This window comes from Piliocolobus tephrosceles, chromosome 13 (assembly GCF_002776525.5).
Source record: "Piliocolobus tephrosceles isolate RC106 chromosome 13, ASM277652v3, whole genome shotgun sequence".
In the NCBI taxonomy this organism is placed as follows: domain Eukaryota; kingdom Metazoa; phylum Chordata; class Mammalia; order Primates; family Cercopithecidae; genus Piliocolobus; species Piliocolobus tephrosceles.
In genome coordinates, this window is record NC_045446.1 from 85,923,812 (window position 1) to 85,934,618 (window position 10,807).

The following is a 10,807-nucleotide window of genomic DNA, read 5'->3' on the forward strand; positions in this document are numbered from 1 at the left end:
TCTATCTATCTATCTATCTATCTATCTATCTATCTATCTATCTATCTCTCTCCTGTTGTAAATTGTTTATTTTGGTTAAATCCATAATGTTTACCCTCAGGAAGGCTAATAGTCACACAGATGTGTGTGTGTATAAAATTTCTTTGGCATCTCTAAAGAATAGACATTCAGAATATGTTTTTATCCCAAAGGACTTAATCTACTATGTAGATTATGTAAGTAGGGCTCAACATTAGAAGAATATTCTTTTTAAGAATTCCACAGTGGTCTATAAGGATTCCAGCAAATGCCACCTGTGAGCTGTAGATCCTAGTGGCTAAAAGTATAGGCTTCAGAGTAGATCATCAGAATCCCGCAGCTGCTACTCATTATCTGTGTGACCTTGGGAAAGCTATTGAACCTCTCTGTGCCTCAATTCTCTTACCTGTAACATGGAAATAATGGCATTTCCTTCATATGGATGAAATGAAATGCCACAAGTAAGGGAGGCAGAAGTCATGCCAGTTATAAATGCTAACTCATTGCTATCTCATTATTTATAATTTCCATTTTTATGGTCAGAAGTCTGGGCCTAGAAAGGGTAAATTGCAATACACTCAAGCTGCTGGATAGTGGAAAAATTAGGGATAATTTTTTTTTATTTCCACAATACTGTTTATGTTAGAATTTGGGATTTACTCCAATGCCTCTCCTATATAATAGCAGTGCTTATTTCAAAATAACATTTTGGTGATTTATGACTCTTTCCATAATCATAATAGTAATCAACTTATTCTAGACTCTGAACTGAGAATTTCCTCATTTTATTTTCAATACACTCCTAGGAGATTTTCTTTTCACTCCTATTGATAGGTGAGGAAATAGGCTTAGAGAAGTTCAGTGAGTCCCCTGAGGTGACACAGCTAGGACTGTCAGAGTAAGAATTTGAACCTACATTCATCCAAATCAAAGTGCCTACATATAGCATTAGAAAATAGTTCTATGACTTGTTTTTAAATGCCCCTAAAATTGCATGGGTTAAAAAAGGAATTTTGTAAAAAAAAAAAAAAAAAAAAGTGTATCTGTATGTCTCTACTCCGAGTTCATTCTCCATAATCTATAATTTTTAAAAAACCCACGTAAGTAGAAAAGAGCTGAAAGCTGTCTTAGTGCATAACTTTTGAATCCTCATTGAGTCTGGTGTTCTCTTGGCCAACATCTAGGGCAAAGGTTAGCTTGGACAGAGTCTGTGGTGTTTGTGGCATTCTTTTCTGGGCAGTAGCCACGAAAACTACTCTAGGAATGTTATTGAAATTAGGCTCTGCACTATCACACTGTCCTGAGATAATGTTTTCACATATAATGTGCTATCTTTGTGCTTAGACAGATAATGTAGACCTGTCAAATTACACGTACAAAGCAATATTCAAAGTTCCTTCCTTCCTTCCAGGAAGAGTTTTTTCTTTCAAGTTCCCTGGGGATCAGGACTAACTCATCAATATGTGCTCTAGAGGGACAGAGTTATGTCTTCATATTGTTCATATTTGGGGCGGAATCAACCTCTGTTTTATGTTAACCAAAGGACATAAGGTAACCAGAGATTTTTTTCTCTGTAGTCGTGATGATTTCATCCTTTAACACTTAACTCAGACATAATTTTTCCAGAAGCCTTCCCTGATTTCCCTTTGCCGGGTCAGATACCAGAACTCTGTGCTCTCATATCATTATCCTTTCTACCTAGTATTGAAATGGTAGTTGAAAAATCCTGTCTCCTTTTCCTTACTGTGCTTGCAGACAGGGATCATGTTTTATTTCAGGCTGATATTCAGTCCACATGCATCACAGGGAGTCATCGCAGGATCATTATGATGGGTTGGGCATTTAGATACTCCAGTTGGTTGGTGCAGGTGTAGATCAGTCATTTAATACTCAATCCCACCTCTGGCTTCATTCCGATTCTCAGCATAATTACAACATCTTGCACATGGTAGGTACTCAGCAAGTGCACATTGACTTAATGACTAATTTACTGCTTGGATAAATGACCATCTGATTGACAACCGGATATGTCACTAACAGCATACATTATAATGCTCTATTCTGAGTAAGCAAGAACCTTTGATCATTACAGATCACAGTGACACTAATGCTCTACAAGGAAGTACTAGCCCTTGCCTCTAGATGCCCCCAATGAACCAGGCTTTATGAGGTCTTCATATGACTCCATCAAGACCACTACTGTCTTTGGTCTTGATCTTGTCCCAATACAAACATAATGGTAACCAAAACATAACGATCAAGCTAAATGGTCTCTGGGAACTCTGTATTTGGAGTAGTAGAACCCTTACCTGTCTCTGTTGTTGGGAGACTTGGTATCCCATTCCTGTGATGGGCTGATTCTGCATTTGCTGAAGTAGGAGCTTTTGCTGAAGTGGCAAAGGTGACCTTAGCAAAGGCTGGCTTGGTAGAGATTGGGTGGGCTGAGAAGATGGTTGTTGCTGCTGCTGCTGCTGCTGCTGTTGCTGCTGTTGTTGTTGTTGTTGTTGCTGCTGCTGCTGCTGTTGGGCTGAAATCGAGCTCTGCTGCTGTTGCTGTTGCTGTTGTTGAGCTGAAATTGAACTCTGCTGTTGCTGTTGCTGTTGCTGCTGCTGCTGTTGCTGTTGTTGCTGCTGCTGCTGCTGCTGCTGCTGCTGCTGCTGGGTGTAGTGTAGGAGAGAAGGCTTGTTCTGAGAAGGCAAAACAGAAGGCATCTGCTGGTTTGCTTGATCTGAGTTAAAATGAAACAAAGGCTTGGTGTTGCCCTGACGGGGCTCCATGGCTGGGAGCGGGTTGTTAATAAAACTTCGACTGAGATCCTGAGGCTTTTGCTGCATGAGCACATCCAGGTGCCCACCCTGGGCTGAGGGGCCAGCCTTGTACATGTAGTTAGCCATTACTTTCGACTGGCCACTGCCGCCAGCTACCCCAGACATGGGGGAGCTCTGTGGGCTGAATGTCTGCTGACCAAAAGAAGGGCTGGGGATTTTCTCCTGCCCAAATGGGCCTGGTGATGGTCCAGCAGAAGAGGGCAAGGCTGACCAGTTGGTAGGCTGGTGCTGCTGCTGGTGCTGCTGCATCCGGGCATGCTGTTGACGATTGGCAGCTATCTGTTTGAGCTGCTGGGCATGGGATACTTCTTGCCAGCTTGGCAGGGCCCGACTTGCTCCTGAGCCTGTCTGAGGCTGAGCCTGGCTCTGAGGGACTGAAGGGACTGGAGACGAAGTAGAGAGGGCAGAGTTGGCCATGGAGAATGCAGGGCCAGCTGATGGGGGCCTCAGCTGAGGAGAGCCTGAGGGGCCTTGAGTCAGGCCCGGTGAGTATTCACTTTTGATCACTATTTTCTCCATGGGTAAGGAGGGCCTAGGTGTGCTCCTCTGGCTTTGCTGACCCAAGTCAATGTTAAATGGGTCATCCTGCTTTATGGTGGCATTGATCATGTTCTCCAGTTCAAGGTCACTCATGGGAGGCACAGATATGTTGGTCAGTTCATTGAAGAGTTCCTGCAGCTCAGGATCCATCAGTTGTTCTCCAGGGTCGTCTCCATACCTATTAGGAAAAATATTCTCTTGGGTCATTTGGCCATCCATGTGCTTACTGCAAGACAGAGTCTCTCCTGGCTCCTTCTTTACCTCCTTTAAGCCCATGTTAAACAGGCCATTGCCAGGAGAATGTGTATGGGATGGCAGAGTATTAGTCTTTCGCAGGGGTGCTTGGCTCATAGGCAAGGTTCCTGACATAATCTGACTTTGTCCATTGTTTAGTTGGAGGCCACCTTGTCCTGTAGTGAGATTCTCCCCAACACGAATTCTTTTGATATCAAGAAATGAGTTGTCCACAAAGCCATTGGGTCGCTTGCTGTTGGCAGGAGATAGGTTAACTACCTGTTTTCTTTTCAAGGAACCCTGGAGCTGAAAGACAGAAGGGAACAAAAAGGAAAAATAAGAGAAATTAATCCAATTATGCTTCTAATAAAAAGTGATGTGATATTTAAATGTTTCTTCTATTTATACACAAGATTCAGTTTTGTTTGTTTGTTTGTTTGTTTGTTTGTTTAAAAAAGGCACAAAGAAAGCACAAATGAAGCACAGTCTGGAATATAATGAAACTCTCAGTAGCACAAACAAAACAAAATAAAATATTTCTGGAGGAGCAGGTCAATTAGGTTAGAGATCAATGGTTCCCATGAGTGGTTCATAGGTCAATGGATAAAGAGTCCTTCAAATATCCTAAGAAGTTATTCACAGTACCTAAGATTAAAGCACTGTTATTTTCTGGAGCAGGCCAAAATATTCCACATGCATGCACACACAACCCCTCGCAGCTACAGATGATCAGAGTGTGCACAATTTTAAGCAAGATAGAAAACACTCACAAGTCTAAAGCTGGGACCAAACCTCTAGTTTCTTTTTTTTTCACAGACCCAACCCCTTCATCACTATTATCCTCTAAGTAAGTAATTAGAATAGTTCTCAGTTCTAAAGAGATATTCTATTATTGTTCATCTATTTTTCTTCCTATAATTCCACTGCTTTGCATCCAAGCCTATGTAGCAACCTTATGTGGACACACAAAAGCCGTGAGATGATCATTTCTCATATGAGATACTTTAAGCACCGATTTTCCTGGGAATTCATTTCTTCTGTTTTCTATATCTAAATCTGATTACCAAAACGAAAGTGTTAATTGCTTAGGCTCTGGAAGCAGACTAAACTGAGCTCAAGTGCCAATTCTGTCACTGGATGCTATGTGACCTCGGCAACTTACCTGAGCCTCAATTTTTTAATCCAGAAAATGGGGATGATAGCACTTAACTCACAGGAAGGGATGAGATAATGCATATAAAAGTTTAGAAAGTGCCTGTTAGAGTAACAACTCAATAAACAACAATTTACAGAAAAAGTGTGGCTTACTACATTCTGAAAGGGGAGCATGTCTCTAAACAGCAACATGTTTAAGCTTTTCATGAATGTTAAAGCACTTCATTCACAACCTAGCAATCAGATTATACTTTATGAGCCTTAAAATTTACAGAGAAAGACTTAAGAGCCATATAATCACACTCATAAATTAAAAAGAAACATAAAACATTCATCATTCATCCTCATATCCTTGTTGATTTGTCTCTGAAGTGAGAGACCATATCTATCAAAGTGTGGCTTTCTCAGTGCTGCAGACCCACTGAAATTATTCAGTGTTTGCTCAGCATAACTGTAAAATACCTGAGGCAAAGAAGACATTTCCTAGATAGAAAATTCGATCACTTCTCCTTTCTTGTCTTCTCACCTATGGCTACTCTCTCACCTGCCTGAAGATTTCTAGGTAGACTAATGAAGAAAAGGAAATTAACATAACTGAGTATGTATTACATACCGAACACTTGAATATGGTTACTTTATTGCCCTTCATCTGCACATCAATCCCATTAGAAAGGTATTATTACCCTTAATTTATAAATAAGGAAACCAATACTCAGACAGGCTAAGTAACTTGCCCAGGGTCACACAGCTAGCAAGTGGGCTTTAACTCAAGGTTTGTGTGGTTCTAAAGCCCATGTCATCTACACTCTACCATGCTCTAATTAACTTGTTTAGGGCTAGGGTCAACCTAGCATGAAGGGGCCAGGGGCAGTAACTACAGAGACATCCTAGATTTCAGGTAAAAGGATGAGGAATATGAGAACAGCCAGGATGCAGTATAGAGCTGGGGGTGGGGCGGAAATCTGCTTTTTATCATCTGGCTCATCAGTACTTGTTTCAGTCATCCCTTATCTGTAGTTTTGCTCACTCACAGATGGTAAATAGTTATGGTGAATATGTCCTGTTGGTACAACAGTTTATAACCTGTATCATTGATGACTGGTAATCAGAGAAAGGAATCTGACCCAAGGCAGGGCGATTACTCCCTTCCATGGGAATTTTGGATTTGGAGAAAGTGAGACCAGGCTCTCTTTAGGTGGCTGCATCTACAAAACTTGTGAGCTGTTGTTCCATTATGTTAACTAGAGCCATAGAGGAAGCACATCTGTAGAAAGAGAGAAAAATGAAGCAGAGGAGAGACACATGTTTAATATCATTCAGGAGCTTGTTTCCAATCCCAGGTCAGCTCTGCATCTCTGCTTGTTTTCTCTGATACACTATGGAATCATTATAATGAATTTCCCTGTTGCTTAAGCTAATACAAGTTGGGTGTCTGTTACTTTCAACCGAAAGTTCTAACCAAGTTCCCTGAGATCACATTTAGTGACGAACAATTTGCAGCAAGGGGCTGGGCATGCTTTGTACCTGGGTGTGAAGCTTCCCCTCTCCCCGCATCTCTGCTGTCTCTGCATGATTTGCTGACTCCTAATCTTGTTCACTCACTGGTGCAGACATCATCACAGAACACGGTCAGCTATCACCACATTCAGCAGAAACTCAAAGTCACCACTGTCTATCCTCATGGGGTCAGGAAGGACACAGACCAGAGAGTGTCAGCCATGTTGCTTCTGATTTATTTCAGCATAAATTGCATTTTGAAGGTTCTTTCACAACTAGGAAAGAACAAACAAAGGAGTACATTCTTTTTCTAAATTTGGGTTATCACCTTTGATTTATTTTCCACTGCTTTGAAAAAACCTGTTCAGCCAGATTCTCTCACTGCTCTGGCCACTCCCTGGGCAGTGCAGTACGCGCTCTGGGAAACAGCAGTCACACTTTCTTTAGGCCATGAGGAGTGTAGAGACAGTAATAGAATTAGTGATAATTGTATAATAATGAGTCATTTATTGAGGCCTGCATGTGAGATGTTGTACTAAGCACTTTATGTGAATAATCTTATTTAATTCTCACAACTCTCAGAATCTTCACAACTCTATAAAGTTGATATTATTTCTTCCCCTCCCCCATTTTGCAGATGAGAACACAGGTTTAGAGATTGAGTATCTTTTCAAAGGACAGACAGAGTAAGCAACGAAGTCAGGAATCAAACCAGGCATTCCCACTGCACAGCCTGTGCTCTGTAGTAAGTGACACCCTAGGCCTTGACACAGGTAAATGGTACCCACACCTGTGTCTTCAGGAAGCCAGGGATCTCGTCCTGATTCTTCCACTAAGTTGCTTTGTTACTTTAGGAAAAATACTCCACTTTTCTGGGCCATAGTTTTCCTCTCCTTTATAAATGGTATTATCTCTGAGATCATTATCCTACCCAAAGCCAGAAAATAACAAGCAATAAAGGAGGGAATTTTGGGTTCCAGGCACTATACGTGGTAGTGTAAGGTCACCCCCAAGCACAGCTGGAGGGATTCCTTAAGATGGGGGACAGAAGAAGTCACGTGTGATTACATCAGGATAAAAGACACCCATCAGATTTTCACTGGGCATGATACTTTACCAAGAGAATTTTGGGGATAGGCTGTGCCCTACCTTCTAGAAGTTTCTAAACTAGTTATATCACCGAGGCCCACTGAATGTCTACATGCAGTAGGCACCAAGCTACCGGCACCAGCACCATACAATCTAAATGATTCTCAAGGATCACTTTTTGCTTTGAAATATCTCCTTTGCTGGACTAAAATTCTTCCATTAGATACATGGGTTTGAATTATATTATAGAGTCTCTCAAGATGCAAATATTCCAGAAGCAACAGAGGAGAAATACAGTCAATAATACCCCAAGGAGAAACAGTTTATGAGACAATTCAATGCCAACTTACCAGAACAAGAATAAAGTCCTAAGGGAACAAGACCTAATCAGGGAAATGGTGGGGAATAAAGGCAAGGGTTTAAACAGAGAAGGCTGGGGGTAAGACTATGGGAGTTGGGAGCTCCACACTGTGGACCTTTTGGATGGTTGGGAGAAAAGAGAAGGGGGAAAGGAGAAGTAGTAGGGTAGTAATGTCCTGAGGGGCAGCAGGGCCTGAATCTTCCAGAAAACAGTTAATGATACTGGAAAGGTAACGGGAAGTATCTCCAAAACAAATCCTTCCCCAAGGGCTGACCTACCTATTAGGCATGGGACACACAGTGCCCAGGGCTCACAATAGTTACAGAACAGAAGGAAAAAAATAAGATTTTAGGTTGAAGAACTGTTTCAATATATGTTAATTTAACTGTTTCAATATATGTTAATTTAACTGCTTCAATATATGTTAATATATCTATCTTTATGCCAACACAGTCATAAAATACAATTTTTAATATTTTTTAAGGAATAAGGGGCTTCAAAGGCAAGAGTACCTATGTTCTATGAAAGCCTCTCACCTCTTAACTATTGTGTACTGAATGCTTATTCTAGACAGGCACTCTGTGGCGTAAGTTCTTGTTTAATCTCATGGCTCTCTGAGGCTTGTGTTCTTGTATACCCATTTCATAAGTGAAAAAATTGAGGTTCCTGACATTAAGATTACACAGTAAAGATATGGAGGCAGGATGCCAGCCCAGACATGTCTGGTTCCAAAGTCCAAATTCTGAACCACTAACCATACTGCTCTCTTCTCTTTCGGCCTCTACCTTGCCAAATGCTGACAGTGTTCTGGACACAGTGAACCCAGATAGCCAAGACCAAAGGCCAATAGAATGAAGATGCGTTGTGAGCACAGGGCAGGGGTAAGGGCATTCAGGACACAGGGGGTTGGATGGCAAGGAGAGAATGATGACATCATTGGTGGGAGGTTGATGGTGAGAGTTCAGGCCATCATTCCCGAGGCTCCAATATAGGACAGGAAAGAGACAAAGGGTCATTCGGTCAGTCAAAAAGATTTACTAAGCAGCAGAGAGAGTTCTGAACCATATCCTATCAAATCATCCCTGGCACGAGGGAAAATATGCAGATGATTAAGCCAGCAGCAGGATGTAAAGGCTTCCAATCAGCACTACATCTCACCTAGGTGGATAAGAAGCATGTTTTATTTTGCATGATAAATCTGTGCCTCACAATTATGTTTAATTCATGAAACTGTGCATTTAATATCACCCTTTCACTGGCCATCCGAGGAAGGGGCTTGTTTTGGGAATGATTTTCAACAAGGCAAGTCCAGTCTGGTTTGCAGATGACACAGAAATCACTGTATTTTCTTTTGCTGAGATTCAGCAAACTGTTTCTTTTCACTCCCGTCCTTGTTCACATTCTTCCATTTGGACACCTAGATGCGATTTGAGGCCTGCGGTCTCTGCTTGGGAAAGGCATAGGCCTGTCCGGGGCAGGGTCCAGACACAGTGGCCCGCCTGCCCCAACAGCTGGGGTTGAAGGTATGAGAAGGCCTAGGAACGAGGAAAATCCAGCACAGCAGAACTGGGACGGGGGTCCTCAGTAAACTGCTTCTTTTTAAACAGCTATGCTTCACTTTTCCAAAGGACTTGAAACATAAACTTTCTGGAGGGATTTGAAAATGCCATTATTGCACAATCCTCTGGTTTCTGTTTCTTCCCCTGCCCCCTATCCCTTTCCACAAAATAAATGCATTCTTTGTCTCCGGTGCTGCCCTAGAAACAGGGAATGTGCCACACAAAGGTAACAATTCAGTCCATAGGTCACTTTTTTTCACCCCAAGTAGACTTCTGTCTTTCTCAACCAGGCATAAAAACAAGAACCAAATCTGCCACTGCCTGCATACTCAAGGGAATATCTTGGTTCCATCATCTGTAAACTTTCCTCGGGCTATTTTACTCATGGTTGATTAGAGATAGGATTGTGGATAGATAACATTAGAAAGAGACCAACTCGAAAGATAATGTATGACTCTTGATTTGATTCTTGAAGTAAAAATGTTTAGGATCCAGGAATAGTCAATTCTAGCTCCTCAAGTATTTGGAGGTGAGAGTAATTCCTCCCTGCCTTCTAATCCCAGCACAAAATAGGATTGTCAGGCTTTTACTAAAGACAGAAAGAACCTTCACTTCTTATTTGGCCCTATCAAGTTCTGAGCTTCCCTGTGTTACTAGATATTATTTTGTGGCCACACAGTAATCAGGTTTGCCCAACCAGATTTTGAGCTCTTTGAAGGTGGGCATTCATTGCCTTATACTTCTCCAAGTTTCTTTCAGTACCTACCACAATGCTGGGCATATTCTAGGTGTTTTAATAATTATTCGTTGACCTCAGTGCCTGGGAAACGGATCCTTCTAACTACTGAGCGGGAGCAGTAAAACAATGCTAAAAAAGGAGGTTATGGCTTGTGGGGAACATTTTCATATCAAATTCACAAGCAAATTAATGGTTCCACTAGAATTTTGCTTGAGTGATTATTTTCCTTTTGTTTTTACTTTTTAAAAAACATTTTTATACATTTTTTAGTAGAGATGCAGTATTGCCATGTTGCCCAGGCTGGTCTCGAACTCCTGGGCTCTGGCCATCCTCCTGCTTCGGCCTCCCAAAGGTTATAGAGATTACAGGTGTGAGCCACCATACCTGCCCATTGATTATTTTCCTTTAAACCCTGAAGTCACGAGAATGTGAAGCCCTGAGAACTAGAACTGTGAAAAAAATGTATTGTCATTCATGTGAACCAGAAGTGAAGGGGTGTGTGAAGCTTTGTGATTGACACAAAGTGTTGTTGAGCTTCCTGACAGGACTGCAAAGCTGGGATGCAAGTTGAAGCCCCGTCTGGACTCCATGCCCTTCCTGGGTGAAACCAGTGGAGCAGACACGGAGCCAGGACATGTTTCCTTATGAATTTCAGTAACTCGTACTTTCACTCCTTCAAGAAAACATGTGAGGTTTTTTTGTTTGTTGTTTTATGTTTTAGGGCTTTTGTTGTTGTCTTCCTTCCTTCCTTCCTTCCTTCCTTCCTTCCTTCCTTCCTTCCTTCCTT

At 41.7% G+C, this 10,807-nt stretch overlaps 1 protein-coding gene across 4 annotated transcripts in view; it reads right to left on the reverse strand.

Annotated features, from left to right (window-relative positions):
• MAML2 (mastermind like transcriptional coactivator 2) overlaps positions 1 to 10,807 on the reverse strand; it is a 368,844-nt gene that overhangs the window by 110,161 nt on the left and 247,876 nt on the right. For all 4 annotated transcript variants that reach the window (XM_023225667.1, XM_023225664.2, XM_023225665.1 and 1 more), the window contains one exon: positions 2,328 to 3,926. In XM_023225667.1, the coding sequence (XP_023081435.1) occupies positions 2,328 to 3,755 (1,428 nt within the window). In that variant the 5' untranslated portion in view covers positions 3,756 to 3,926. The remainder of the gene's footprint in view (positions 1 to 2,327; positions 3,927 to 10,807) is intronic.